The 16406-nt window shown below is 33.7% G+C and overlaps 2 protein-coding genes across 2 annotated transcripts in view; both read left to right on the top strand.

Moving 5' to 3' along the window:
• LOC143076841 (uncharacterized) overlaps positions 1-16406 on the top strand; it is a 176985-nt gene that overhangs the window by 99275 nt on the left and 61304 nt on the right. The window lies entirely within an intron of this gene.
• LOC143076838 (uncharacterized) lies at positions 3565-15987 on the top strand. Its single transcript, XM_076252731.1, has 5 exons — positions 3565-4078; positions 6856-7017; positions 8689-8827; positions 12744-12968; positions 14445-15987. Exons 1-5 carry the CDS (start codon positions 3645-3647, stop codon positions 14631-14633), a joined length of 1149 nt encoding a protein of 382 aa, XP_076108846.1. The 5' UTR covers positions 3565-3644; the 3' UTR covers positions 14634-15987.

Genomic DNA, 16406 nt, shown 5'->3' on the forward strand with positions numbered 1-16406 from the left:
ACAAACCAACATGCATATATCAAAGGAGTAACTGATAGTCTTCTTCTTCTTCTTCAAATAATTTGCATACCACCTCTGGTTTATTGTCTTGCATGTTTTTAATGAGTGCACTATTACGCATTTTTTTGTAAGTGGCTTGAGCTTGAATTTTAAGATGGTGGGTTTATTTTTAGTAATCAATTTATGGCAAGCAATGAAATCATAAATTAATTTTACTTATGGCGTACTATCTACAGTTGTACATGTAGTTGATCATGCACAATATATGTTTTATCGAATTTGGCTTTATTTTCATGTTTCGGATGACATTTTGGGCCTTCAAGATTGATTACTCTAAAAAAATGTACCCTCCCGCTGTAGTACTATCCGATGATAGCTAATAATAGGAGTCTATTGATCTTTTATCCCTAGTCGTAAAGATTTTCCGAAGCAATGGGTTGGAAAGTGGGTGACTCCATTGTGTATTTTATCAAAGCTCATGTTTTTTTTTGTGTTACGGACGAAATTTTCGGCCTTTAAGGACGCTTACACCAGACAATATTTACCCTCCCGCTGTAGTGCTATCCAACAGGCCCGTAGCCAGGAATTTCCAAGGGGGGTATTTGGACTCATGAACTCGACTTTTACAGTCACAATTTGAACAGAACGTTGACTTTAACACTCGGCAGTGCTTATTTGGTTTCAAGGGGGGGGGGTCGTCCGAACCCCCCTGGCTACGGGTATGTCCAATATATATGTATACGAGCGAAGTCTATAATCCCTAGCCATACTGAACTGCTGAGGCAATGGGTTGGAAAGTGGGTCACCAATGTATATTTTTTTTCTTCAAATTTTGACTTTCTTTACCGTGTTACAAAGGAGTTTTCTGGCCTTACGCATGCTTACGCAAGACTATTGTTACCCTCCAGTTAAAGTACTAGCAAATGGCTGTTCGTTAGAGCATTGTCTTTAACCCCTTGTCATAAAGAACTTCCTAAACAATGGATCGGAAAGTTGGTGTCCCAAATGTGTATGTAATTGCATTTGACCTTTTTGTTTGTGTTACGGACGAAATATTCGGCCTTGAAGAATGCTAACCCAAGACGTTATTTACCATCACGCTATAGTGTAATCAAATAGCTATTCATTATAGCAAAATCTACAATCCCTAGCCAGTTTTGTTCCGTGTTATGAACGAAATTTTCAGCCTTTAAGAATCCTAACCCCAGAAATTATTTACCCTCATGTGAATCAAAGAGTTGTATAGTGAGACAAATCCTTGTGTGAATTAAGTACAATTATCCAATACCTATTGATTAGATCAAAGTCTATAGTCCCTATCCATATGTAAATACCGAGACAATAGGTCGGAAAGTGGGTGTCCCCAATGCGTATTTAATCAAAGTTAACTTTATTTCCATGTTTCGGACGAAATTTTGAGCCTTTAAGAACGCTTACCCTTAAAATTATCTACGCTCATCCTCTAGTACTATTCAATAGCTACTCATTAGAGCAAAGTCTACAATCCCTAGCTATATAGAATTGGCCTATGGGTTGGAAGTGACTCAGGTTCCCAATGCGTAGTTTGCCGAACTTGGCTTTTACCCTACCAATGAAGTACTACTCAATATGTTTTACAAGAGCATAGTCTGTAATCTATACCCATATAGAACTGCCGATTCAAAGGGTTGGAAAGTAGGTGACTGTAAGATTTCCTTCAATTGGTCGTTGCCATCAAATTTGCATAATCGGGGGATCACTGCATACAATCTATTTTAGGAAACGTAAAGGGGCTCTTGATTTTCTAATAGAACTACAACCCTGAAAATTCCAGAGGATTCCAAATTACAAACTACAACATAGTCATGAATATTGTTTGAAACTTTCGCAAAGATGGTGAAGGACCTAATAAAAGCAATCGAGAACACATCAAACTCTTTAATATTTTACTTGTGTTTGTACTGTTTTTTCCAACCAAATCTTTGGCTGAAATATCTTACTATCTCACTTCCTCTCATACAAGGGACTACTTGCTATCCCTATTATACATATGATTGTTTGCGTGTATCTTGCTGTGCGTCCGCAACTTTTTAGAATATCGACTGCCATTTTATTCATTTATATTTGTTTTTAAAATTGCACCCAATCATTGAAAAAAGTATTAAATCTCAAACATTTTCATACCGCCCTGTCCCTGCTTCAACTGCTTTATGATAAAATTGAATTGTTTAATTGGCTCGTGATATAAAATAAGTACCACTTGATAATACATGTAAATCAAGTGTCATGTCGATGTATGATTGACCGTTATGAGAATTGCACATGTACTGTCTCTATATTTCGCGGATTCATGTATCCGAAAAAATTATCAAAAACACGGTAGTAGTCTTAAAAGAAGCCAGCGTTGCTCATCTTTGCGGTTGAAAGTGCTGCGACCATAGATGGCAACTCTGATCATGCTGATATGTATTTGGTAAATGGTGGCGGAACTCCAGTCCGATGATTCAAAAGTGAGGAAATCGAAGATATGATAACAAAAATCGGGTTAATCAACAGAAATAAAAACAAACCATGGACATGAACAGCTAATAAGGACTATGGAAACCCGCGCCGAAAAATTAATAAAAATGAAATTCCCAGACCCTTCAAATAAGAAATAGAGAATGTGTTCATTGGCGCACATATGATGCCCCTGCTTGCCTACCTTATAAAGTTATAAAGGGACATTACTGAAGAACGATGCAATTGACACTACCACTGGATGCATTGTCGGAATAATGGGCTGTCGGAATAATGAGCTGTCGGAGTATTGGGATGTCGGAATAATGAGCTGTCGGAGTATTGGGCTGTCAAAATAATGAGCTGTCGGAGTATTGGGCTGTCGGAATAATGAGCTGTCGGAGTATTGGGCTGTCGGATTAGCGGGCTGTCGGAGTAATTGGATGTCGGAATAATGGTTGTCACACTAAAGGGATGTCGCCTAATCCCTAGCCATATAGAACTGCCGAGGCAATGGGTTAAAATTGGAAAGTGGGTCACCAATTTATCTTTTTGACCCTGAGGGAAAAAAAATTGTTTGTTTGGCCCCTCAGCTGCCACTATATGTAATGCTAAAATTGAAAGAAATAAATTGCTTTGGACTTGTCGCCAAAAAAGGCGAAAACAAAAATTTGTCCAAGAAAAATCCATATCCCCCCCCCCCCCCCGAAAATTAAATAGTTGCTGCCTTATATCAAATTTTTACTTTTTTCCGGCGTGTTACAGAGGAAATTTTGGACCTTCAGAATGCTAACCCTAGAAAATCGTTACCCTCAAGTTGAGACGAGACAATGAGTCGGAAAGTTGGTGTTCCCAATGTGTATCCAGTTTTTTGTGTGTGTTACGGACGAACTGTTCGGCCTTTAAGAATGCTAACCCCAGAAATTCTCTACACTCTCGACTTTAAAACAATTTTTACTTAAGTTACTTTACTTTACCTCAGTACTTTACTTTCTATTTTGACATGCAGCAAAGCTTTCGATAATTTCTGCTATTTAAAAAAAAAACATTTAAATATTAGTTTCCTTCCCCTTTACTTGTATTTCCCTGCTGCATGAAAACATTGAATTCAATGAATGTCTTGATCATGTTGACTATTAGTTCGCTTCTCAGATAAACATACAAAGATGGCATCTCGACCAATAAGCATAGAAGTCTTGGACGATGTTTTAAGCTTATCAACATCGTCAAGTTCTTGTAGCACTACCAGTGAAACAGATTCTAGTGTTTGCGAAGATCATGGAGAATATTTGTCCTCGCTACCAACTAAAACATCCTGTTGGAACATTCATTGTCTCGAAACCCTTGGAATCTTTTACAATACATCATACCACCTATCCCCTTTAGATATCTTAAGCATTGTTAATGAAGAACTTGAAATTTTTGGACCCTTGACTGATGCTCAAAGAATTTTAGTGGAAAAAATACAGAAATCTGTATCGTTAAATACAAGCATGTTCGGTGAGGACATGCATTTTAAGACAAAACTTGTTCAGAAAAAGAAAAAAAATGCAGCCATGTTCTTGCCTGATCTAGAAGAGAATATGAAAAACTTGAGCAAGTAAGTATTAAAATTAAAGCAACTGCATAGTCCAAATTTGCTGCGGTACAGTAGTTCTTAGGTGAGGGTGGTAAAGGTTAATTTTGGTGCAAAGTTTTTAGACTTTTTATTTTACGTGTTTTCATGTTTTGACGTTTTATTTTTTCCATTTCTCGTATTTGGACGTGCATGCTTCGTGTTTCCCCTTATTTGTGTTTCGTGTTTGTACTCTTGATTTCTCGTGCTTGTCCCGCATTTGATTAAAAAGTAAACGGGGACTTAATTCACAGTCAGTCCGGAGATCTGGAGATTGCATGTGTTCCAAGGATATCAATTGCTATCAAATTACTATGAATATTTTTTTCTCTTTCTGGAACCAATTAGATGCATATTAGCGGATCCATGCTAAGGTGACCGCAGGGTTTTATGTCCATTAATAACGATTATTTGATCTCCAAGAATGGCTGAGTAATAACGTCAAGTACTTTTTCCTTCATATTTACAATTATGTTTCTCGTGCTTCGTTTTTTTCTAAATTTTGATTTCCTGTGCAATGATTTTGTGATTTTTATTTCACGTGTTTCTGGGTTCAGATCCCCTTTTTCCCCCCTTTTAGGTCATTATATTATTTAATTGACTATTTGCCAAGACATGATCATGATGATAGAAATATTTTGATTCTAACATGAAAATTTTGAACTTTTTTACCATTTGTTTACTGTGAAGTGGACCAATAATACACGTTTAGAAGAAAGCCTGGGGTTAAAAAATCCACTAGCCCGACGCCCGGGACTACAGTCTTTATGCCTCGGGCAACCAAAACTTGTAACCCAATATGCCCGACGGACTAGTAACAAAAAATTATTGGCACTTCCAAATAGAAAGTGGAAAATCACCTCATCACTATTAGTTCTTAGCCAATCAGATTCGACTACGTCATCTCGGATTCCCAGAATTTGAACTGATTTTGTATAAGGATCCCGTACTTTCAATATCGATTTTTCAGTACAGGGGGTATTGTACATAATATTTGTAGTCATTTGATTTATTTTAATAAATAGGATTTTAAAACTGAAAACAAATATGAGCTTTACATATAACTAGCTGATATTTATTTTACACAAAAGTGATATGTATCTGATAAAAAATACTCCAATCCTTTTATGCAAGGCATGACTTTATATAACCATGTTTAGAAGTGGTCAAGACTTGTACCATCTCGAGATTTGGTCAACTCATTATTACAGTATATTTAATGAATAAAATTATTCAATTATCGATTAATTGAATATATCTGCTAATGGGATATGTTTTTGATGCAAGTTTTGGGTATCCAATCTGAAAAAATCTACTGTACAACGGATAAAAATTGTAAAGTTTATAAAATTCATTGAATATTGCAGTAAACTCTGATTTTTTTCAGGCATACTCAGTCTAGTAGGTCAGTTTTGTTGGGCTATTAGTTCTTCCAACAGGGCTAGTAAAATCCTGCTACTAATAAGCCCTGGGCTAGTGAGCTGTTACAAAATTTCTTAACCCCTGAAAGCCATTTTGATCATGTTGATTTAATGAACCAAAAATATAGAAAATCATCAACTTAACGATAAAAATGAACAAATACATTAAACATGTTAAAAGTAACTTTTAAAATGATTTTATTTAATTTCCAAGCTAGCAACACCAACGAAGATATCCATTTTGATCTCTGGTGTACAATGGTGTAACAGTGGTGTTGTTCAAAATTCAACTGACGTTGCAATTTCAATTGTGATGTCAATCACATGCATCCCATGTTTTATTGCAATTAAAATGTAGCTTTGTTTCCAAAGCGAAAGAAGAATGTGATGTCATATTAGAATTAAAATTTATTTTATGAACTACATTCAAAATTCATTCAGTCTCAGTCACATCCTTTGGTTTTGTCCTAGAGAAAGTGCCCAGATTAATTTTCTTCCATGAACACTGTGTATCATCGGTACAGCTTATATAGCTGTATATGTATTTCGAAGCGGGAAAGCTATGTACCGTACATGCGTTTAACTATAGATGCATAGTACAGAAAGACTTATGTGGTCAGTATTCACCGTACACAACGTTTCTTTTCGGAATAAAATATAAAAAATAACATATGTCATGTACATGTATTTATGAAAGATTTCAATGCCAATTATTGAAACAGCTATACACACACAGTGGACTTCTATCAGAAAAAGGGTTGCAATGAATATAGAATCATATCGGATGAGAAGAGCGTCAACTTCTTTGACAAGTATTTGCACATGTTTTTAGTAAGAGTTCTTGTTTTGGGAAAAATAATGAGACTTCTCTAATCAGCAACCTACGACCAAATCATTTCTTAAAACAACAATTATGTTTAGATTGAAGTACACATTGATATTATGTAAACGAAACCAAGATTTTCATACCATGTCAAGGAAAAAATTTGATCCCGACCGCTTGGTTAGTACCTATATCTGCTGTACCTATATGATACACGGTGATGAAGATCCCAAATAAACTGAAAAATACCGTCACTAAAAACAATAACTACATAAAATATGTAAAGCAGACTGCAAAACACTACTTAGAAAACCAAAGACTGTGTACACAATCTCTAACATTTCCAAACTAAAATCTACAATAGTCTGCATTGCATACTGTAAAAGTATATTGACCAATTGTATTTGGACCCAGCAAAAACTGTCTTAAGATCAACATTACAATAGTAGGTTGACCAAAGTTATTTTGAGATGCATGATCATGATGATAGTTTCTTATGAATATTTATCTTATTACAGTGATCCATGCCTTGGGACTGTGAAAAATTTCCTGCTGAAAGTGCAGCTATTGATTTCCTGCGAGGGTTCATACTTACATGGTATAAGACAGACAGGTGCTCCAGAAGTCATGATTGTTGACATTTTGAAAGAGTTTTGTTTAATGTGTGATATAGTTCCTATGTAAGTGTTTGTACAATAATTAGAATATATTACTGTAAATTCAGAAATGAAAAAAAAAATAACTAAAAAGGGGGAGCCCTAAATCCACCTCTTCAATCAGAGTTCTGACATACATCATGCCAGGTGATTTCATGGTTTGACAAAGTCTGTATACAACTTAATAGTTAATTTGAAATTTGTTGAACATTTAAATTCTTGCTTCACGTACCCTCACCCACGAAAACCACAAAAATTGATATCCAACAAATAATAATGAATCCACAGTATACATGGTATATAGTTTCAATATAAGATAGAAAAATCATTGAAACTTACTTGAAGAATATATATCACTGATGAGGGTGAAATACTAAACTTTTGCCACAATCCTGGCTTAGTTAAAACAAGTGAAACTGCGAGCTACTGCTCACTGATGATACCCCCGCCGCAAGTGGATAATTTTAATAGTGTAAAAATATGCAATTGTTCAGTAAACAGGAAGTTGTTGAGTGTTTAATCTGAAAATGCATCACACAGTATAGCTGACTTACAAGTATAAATCCTGAAACCAAATTTCAGAAATCCTTGTATGTTCATGAGAAAAATGTGACCAAAATTTTCAACTTGGTTATCATGTGTAAAATAATACAAATGTTCGGTAAACAGGAAGTTGTCAAGTGATGAATCTGAAAACGCATTACACGGGATAGCAGACTAAATTTCAGAAATGCTTGTAAGGCTTGTATTGTAGTTTCTGAGAAAAATGTGACTAAAATTTTCAACTTGGTTATCATCATGATCATGTGTAAAATAATACAAGTGTTCGGTAAACAGGAAGTTGTCGAGCGATGAATCTGAAACGCATCAAACGGTATAGCAGACTTATATACACCTGAAACCAAATTTCTGTAGTTCCAGAGAAAAATGCGACGAAAAATATTCATGGGACGGAGGGACTGACGGACAGACAGAAGTAAAACAGTATACCCCCTTTTTTTCAAAGCGGGAGTTTAATTGAAATCACAAAAATACTGATCTCTGAGGAAAATTAAAAACAGAAAAACCATAATCAAATGGTACAATCAAACGCTTTAAACGTATCAAACTAATGGATAACAACTGGCATATTTCTGACTTGGTAAATGCATTTTCGTATGTGGAAAATGGTGGATTAAACCTGGTATTATAGCTAGCTAAACCTCTCACTCATGTGACAGTCGCATCAAATTCCATCATCTGATCATATAATATTGACAACAATCATTGACAATGTGTGAACAAAACAAACAGACATTATATGTTAAAAATAGAGGTACATCAGTTAACATTTAAGGAATGACTGTAATATTTTTTCTGTCTATGAAGAAATAACATAAAAAATGTGATGCACAGTGAATAACGCGCCTAGCCGGTTATTTAACAGTGTGCAACACATTTTTTATGTTATTTCGAATAGACATGATAGACTGACAAAATATTACAGTTATTTCTTATAATTTAATTCTAAATTCCATTTTAAACCAGCGTAAATCATGAAAAAATGTTGATGACGTCATGGTCACATGACAAAATTGTGTCTATGATATGATAAACAAAACTACGTCAGCCAATCAGAAGATTCGTTACATCCAAAATTAAATTATTGTATTAATTATAATCTTAATCTTGACTTGAAGTATTCTAATATTTCAGTCCAGGTTCAGCCAAAAAATGTAGCATGAAGATTCATAATGTGAATGTGAAATCTTCATCAGATGTTGTCCTTGTCCCAATGACATATCGTCTAAACGCATTTGATAAAGAGACAGCATGTATAGTGACGTCTGCTGAGGTATGTTTTAAAACTGTGTATTTTATTTATGTCTTTAAGTGCAGTCTTCACGATAAACCTTTTAAATCCACAAGCTGGACACTTAATTTAACGAAGATTTTAGTTGGATTCTTTTGGCTTGTAGAGAAGAACTTTACAAGCCCAGAAGCAATTTAACAAGCATGGGCGACTGTCTTGATTAAGCGTGTGGGTCAATAAATCATTTCACTTGATACGAAAATTTGTGGTATACTGTTTCAAATATATTTGGTAGATAATTAAGTAGTTGAATCATGCAAAAAGGTTGTTAATGAGTGTCTTCAGGGTTCTCGCTAAGGATTTTTGAAGGCGAGTCCAGGGACTCGTCATTTTCAGCCATGACGAGTCCAACAGCAAGAAGAAAATATTTTATTGCAATATAATGTAAAGTTTTAGTTTCCATTTCCTAACAGAGCAATGAAATGACATTAATTTCAGATAACTTTTAAACTTTTGCTATAAAATGATGATATTTGTGTTTACCCATACAAAGTATTTCAATGTTGATGCATCTGTGGACTCACCAGTTTTGAAAATGGTGAGTCCAGACAGACTTTGATGAGATCAGACAGACTTTGATGAGTCCAGGACTCATGGACTCGCCTTAGCGAGAACCCTGGTCTTGATGGGTTTTCTTAATTTCTGTATTTTTTAATTTTTTAGGACATCTTAAAGTAATGCTTATTCTTGGCCATTATTTTTTAGTGCGTAAACCACATCCAGATCCTCACTAAATATGTGTATTGACTCACACTGAACAGCAAGCTATAAAGTGCCTCAAAAATGACTATATAAAAAAACAAAAGAAACAATGACAACTATATTACTGAACATCAAGTGCCTGACTTAGGACAGGTGCAAATAAATGCAGTGGGCTTGAACGTTTTAATAGTGCACATTAATATTCACATGTACCATGTGTGTACTTTAAAACAATCTTTGATGTAACTTCTGTATTTGGTATAGGATAATGAATTTTATTATACATGTTATATTTCACTTCAAAATGCCATATTTTGATTGGCTAAGACCAGGGTGTTAGTTTACTCTATCACATAGCTGAGCAGGTGACAATTTGTTTGAATGTTACCCTCTAGGCTAGACCCATCAAAAGTCGATAACTTATAGGACAATGAATTGAATTTACATCAAGTTATTAAAGACAATGCTTAAATTCTACGTTTTGGCTCAGTCTCTATTATCTGACTTTAAAATAAAACAAATAAAACATTTTATACGTATACTGCACTCGTTCTATTTTTTTAATGAAAACCTATAGATCATAATGTGCTATGCTTATTGTTGTTATTTTGTTCCATACTCAAACACATTTGTTCACCATGGATTGGTTTCAACAGGTTATGTACATTTAATCATATTCATTGTGATGTATATTTATGAGGCCTTTTGATAGGGGGATTTCCCCAAAAAAATTTAATCAAATAAATAACAATAACACTAACAACAATTGAAAAAATTTGTTTTGTTAGATAGCCGAACTTTTTCACCGTTTAGGGCCGAATCTTTATACATTGTATCATTGATATGTCAAGTCAAGACACGATTATTGTCTATTTATTTCACTTCTGTGATTTTCCTAATACCCGTAATGTTGTTAAGTACTTGACTACACAGAAAATACTTTAAAAAAAATTCATCTGAAAAAGACAATAATGATAGGACATTCAGTACAATAAATTAAATAACACATAGCTGAGAGGGTGACAATGTTTTCTAGGGGTACCAATCTGCTCTATCATCCTCTCAGCTATGTGTTATTAGTATAATATTTACACACAAAAGTAACATGTGAGTGAGTCAGGAGCCTCTTGTTTATAGTTTTGTTTATTGCTCACAAACATAAAGAGCAATATATAGGTCAATCTATTTGTGTATGGAATGATGTTATATGTTAAACATGTTATATATGCTTGAATTTTTGGCAGTGTCATTTGACCTTGACCTAATTTTATGATTCATTTGTTACATCTGTAACTGAGATACTTTAATGAGGTGGTCAACTATATGTGGTGTATATACATGCATGGGTTTTCCTGTTTGAATGGTTTTACACTAGTAATTTTGGGGCCCTTTATAGCTTGTTGTTCGGTGTGAGCCAAGGCTCCGTGTTGAAGGCCGTACATTGACCTATAATGGTTTACTTTTTTTAAATTGTTATTTGGATGGAGAGTTGTCTCATAGGCACTCACACCACATCTTCCTATATCTATGACATGTATGATTATTTTAAGATCAAGTTATTACAATAAATGCATGAAAAAAGGCAGGTCTCAGATTTTTCTCAAAGGAGTAGGTCCGGTAAGGACCTATGTTGGCCTCAAATTTCAGGTTCATCTGACGAAAGATTTTGACCACTTTTTAAACACTTAAGTGTCTATTTTATTTGAATTAATTAGTTTATGTGAAAGATTTTAACAGATCTAGTCATTAAAAACGATCCGATTCAAGCTCAAATATGAAAAATCTACCTAATATGCTGAAAAATGTCACTTTTCAGATGGTTTTTGGTAAAAATGAAAGTGGCCGCATCCGTGTTCATCCTCAACCTGTATATATATGTTATGTATTATCATAAAATACAACTTACATTTCAATATTAAGGATGAACACGAATGCGGCCACTTTTGTTTTACATGAAAACCGTCTAAAATTTAACTAAAATGCTAGAATTATGAGGATTTCAGTAATTTAGCATGATTTAATGGTGCTAGTATCGGATATATGTGCATTGTATTGTCAAAAACAGCCCATATTTATGTAGCAGAAGCATTCTTCTGTCCAATAAATAACTAAAGGTTTACATTTTAACAATTTTGTAAAACTGCTATATTTTGGGGCCAAAAAGGGGTCTTACTGAACCTACTCCTTTGCATTCAGCTGTGTTTTATTAAACATGAATTGACAATTGAAATAGATAATGCATTTATACCTTATATAATGAGAAATATTATTGGATATATTCTCTTAGGGAACGACCATGCATTTAAATTAAAAATTATACAAGACTAGCAATTTTTAGGCTAGAGGCTCCTGACTAAATGGGACAGGCTAAAAAATGTGGCGATGTTAAACATGTTTTTTGAGATGTCAACCCGTCTCCCTCTATATACCTCTAGCCAATAAAAAAAAAGTTTGATATTGACAACTTTCATGGATAAATTTGATTAGCAAATCACATGACACTTATACATGTAATAAAAACCTGATTGACTGTCGTTCTGACAACTCTTCATCTAAAATTCTATTCTTGTATTATTTTAGAAATAAACATTTAAGACAATTCGACCACTGGCCTTCTTTAGTTTCTTTATTTCCCCGAACTACATGATAGACATTTTACTTGCACAATCATTATTAAGATGTTATAGATGTAATGTTATGACTTCACAATAATTGACTTCACAATAACATGACCTCATAATATCTTTTTATGAATGCATGAAAGTCATTTTCAGTATACCAATATAATTAATTAGTAGTTCTTTTTTATGTTGATCCCATATGGCCTAATTGTATTATATTTAAGGAATAACAGTACTGTAGTTGAAGAGTTGCCACCGTCAATTGTAGATTTTACGTTTGCAAATGCAGTTTTACTGGCGACGCGTAGCGGAGGCAGTAAAACGGAGATTTGCGACAGTCAAATCAAAATTGACAGTGGCAACTCTTCAACTACAGTACTAGTATTCCGATTCTGATGCATTTTAAAAAGAAAAAGTACGATAAAACTTTAAAAAACGTCTAAATTTGACAAAAAGAAAAAAATCTGCGAAACTTCATGAATTATTTTGGCACAAAGACGTCATGGCTAAACGTGACAAAATTGCATTAGAATCCTGTATTCACAAGGTGTTTAAATAATAAAAAACGCTTGCAGGTAGAAATAGTACAAGGATTGCAGAAAACAAGAGAAACTAGGTCAACTCCAGATGGAGGTGCAAGTGATGTTAAACCTGAACCATCAATATATCAAGATGTACCTCCTAGATTCCTTGGACAACATGGGGGTGATCTTCTGATTCATAAAGATATTTATGGTGGTAATCTGAGCAAGGGTAGAATGTTCAAATACCTTCCAGGAATGATTTGCATAGGAACAAGGGTAAGGATGACTATGGGAACAACCATTTAACTTCAAGAAGTTTTCCTAAAAAAAATATTCTGATCCCCAATTTGATGAAAAAAGATATTCTGGTCAAGCAGATGACAAAAAAAATATTCTGAATGCAGATTTCCCACATACCTTATAGCATGTATAGTGGTAAATTTTGAAAAAAAAATATTTGATTGATACATGTAGCGTCAAAAAACTAAATAAATTTGTGACTCAGAAAAAAAAACCAATACCCCCCCCCCCCTTATGAAGTTAAATTGGCTGCTCCCTTGTGTTAAATTTCTGCTTCTGTCTTCTTTAACATTGCCTCTTGAATTTCATACAAAAAACAAGTCCAAAGCATAAATTCATTTAACAAATAACTGAAAAAAGGAAATTTGTCAAAGAGACATGTACAACAACCTGACCAAAGTGTAGAAAACAAAGGCATTCAATCCGTCTTTGATGAAATTCCACACCTGGAGCCAGGCTTCAGCAAGCCCCTAAACAATAATGTATACTACTGATAACTAGTTCAGCAAAATGGATGCCACACTGACAAATGACTGAACTCTGAAACATACAACTGAAACAAAATTTAAAATAAAACTCGCACAAGTCTTATAAACGCTAGTGGTTCCTGACTTTAGAAAGACGCCAAAATGTGGCAGGGTTAAACATATTTTGTGAGATCACAACCCTCTTTTGTACCTCATGCCAATGTGAAATAAACAAGCATACAGTATAAGAGGGGCAAAAGATACAAGAGGGACATTCAAACTTATAGATCGAAGACAAACGGACAACGCCATGGCTAAAAAAGAAAAAGACCAACAGATAAATTATAGTTTTACTTTACTTTAGTCTGTACTGTTCCGCCTATATCAGACGACCCACTTTTCAGTGTGAATATCATTTATCATTTAAATTGTCAGTTAATCCATTGCACTAATATTGATTGTTTATACACATTAACCACCACCTCTATTTACACACGAGAATAAACACATCCCATGAATATATACATGACCGAAACTGGAGCGCAAGTCATTGGACTCAAAATGTTCGTTGCCCCATTTCAAATTAACAATAGTCACATTTGCGCACTTATTCATTAAGCTGGTTGATATTTATTTATTAGTACTACCTCAATAAAGTCGATCGCACCTGATGTTACTTAAAGCATAGTCCTCTAGTAATGCACTCCACTGTAAAAATATCACCTCTAGTCAGAAAATGAAATACACTGCAGTCTATTATTAACTGTAAAGTGTTGATTTCAGAACAAAATAGTTCATCATAAAGTTTAGTAGATACAACATCTTTAATAAAAGTTTTTAGACTCTGTATAAAACTGTTTCTCACATTATTTAATCTACACAAGTAGTACACAAGACACAACATAGAAAACTAAATACTTAGTAAGCACAACCAGTTTGTATTTTGAATGATTTTTTCTATATCTTGGTGTTTTGTCTGTTTTAGGTTATATTTACTCTCCTGAAAATAACAGGGACACATTTAAGAGAGATAATGACAATGTCTAAATATGACACAATCAAGACCAGTAGTAAAGCTACCATCTATTATTCAGAGCCAAAAGATTTGATGAAGAAAGAAGATAGAGACATCTTAGTAGAGTCATTTGTAAGACTTAACAATATTGATGTATAGGTGTCTTCAAATTATTTTTGTCTCAGGGCTATTCCATTAAAATGTATGTGGGATAGGAAGGGTCTTTCAAAATATCCCTACAACCAAGAACCATTTTGTAGATGATTTTGCATAAAGGTAATAGACACATACTGAAAAAAGACCCTTGACCAATATTCAATAATTAAACTTCCCTTCCTACCCTCCCACATACATTATAATGGAATAGCCCTCATGAAAAATGCAACATGAATATATATTACATGTTTAAAAAACATGATTTTCAATTGTTCCATGTCTTAAAAGCAAATCTTATGACATTCTTTTCTACACATTTCTGGGTAATATAGCTGTTCAATCAATTGGGCCATAAAAAAGAATAGGTTTGTTTGCCCAAACGCTACCTACCCAGAAAAAAGCTGCCTACTCAAATTCTTTTATTGTCCTGATTTGAAGAAGTTTTTTTTATCAGATAGGCATGAAGACTAATAAACACCCGATACTTCAATTTTTCTTTTTCAATTTTTTTTTTTAAAAATGCCTACTTACCTACCCACTGTCTCAACCTTAAGGTAGGGTTTGGGCAAACCAAAATATTTTTAATTGTGGCCTTGTTTTGCTGTTCCATTTATATTAATTACTTGCTCTATTTAGTTCTCTACCAATTAAGCTCTACCAGTAATATCATGAATATGGTAGTACTATCCATCAGCTGTACAGAAAATAACATTTTTTAAATGAAATATTTACTTTGTATATATTATCAGAGGTTCTGATTATATAAGATATTTTATTGAATGAGCTGAATTTAAATTTAAATGTACAATATATATAGTGCTGTCTTCACTGTGTTACACTAATAGATCATTGAACTTTATAGGAAAACAATATTTCATTACATCCCAGACTCTTCAGTAAAATTTATGATGAAGCTGGGATTATACATATGACTCTCAATCAAATGAAATGATATCCTGTTTATTCAGATTTTTGACAATATTTTTATTATCATGAAAATTGAAAGCATTATACACATAAATGTATTATATAAATTTAAATGCAGCAGTTCTGAATTTTTTTATTTTTTATATATATCTTTATTATATTTTATTTCATGTTGCACTAAAATTTTTAAGAACAAAATGTGGTTCTTTGAAAGTTATTATGCATAAAAATGTAAGTCTTTGTGTATCATATTAAGGTATGATGTAAATAAATTTTTATTTTCTCTGGGCTTTACAAATTGTATGGGCACTTGTTTATCATTGAGAATAGTCTGTTGACAACAAATGCAATATTGTTTAATTGTGAACCATTGGTGTGTTCTAATCATATAATTCATTCACGTCTAAAATATATCTTTAGTTTTCCTGTTTGAATTGTTTTACACTAGTCATTTTGGGGCCCTTTATAGCTTGCTATTTGGTGTGAGCCAAGGCTCAGTGTTGAAGGCCGTACTTTGACCTATAATACTATACTTTTTACTAATTGTGACTTGGATGGAGAGTTCATTGGCACTCATGACTCATACCACATATTCTTATATCTCTAATAATAGAAGGCTTAAAAATGAAGTCCACTTTTACTTCAGATTTGCAACATGTTTCAAAGATATATAACGTGACGGTACCCAAATTACACCTTTTTTGACAGTTTTTTCACCTAAATTTTTTTATGATCCAGACAAAAATTTCCATTCTGTGTTTATTTTGTAGATGTGTCCTTGTTTACTATATAGTAACACCGATTTAACTTTGAATCCATATTGAATCATAGAAAAATGGGTATGAACCG

This window comes from Mytilus galloprovincialis, chromosome 5, assembly GCF_965363235.1.
Source record: "Mytilus galloprovincialis chromosome 5, xbMytGall1.hap1.1, whole genome shotgun sequence".
Taxonomy (NCBI): domain Eukaryota; kingdom Metazoa; phylum Mollusca; class Bivalvia; order Mytilida; family Mytilidae; genus Mytilus; species Mytilus galloprovincialis.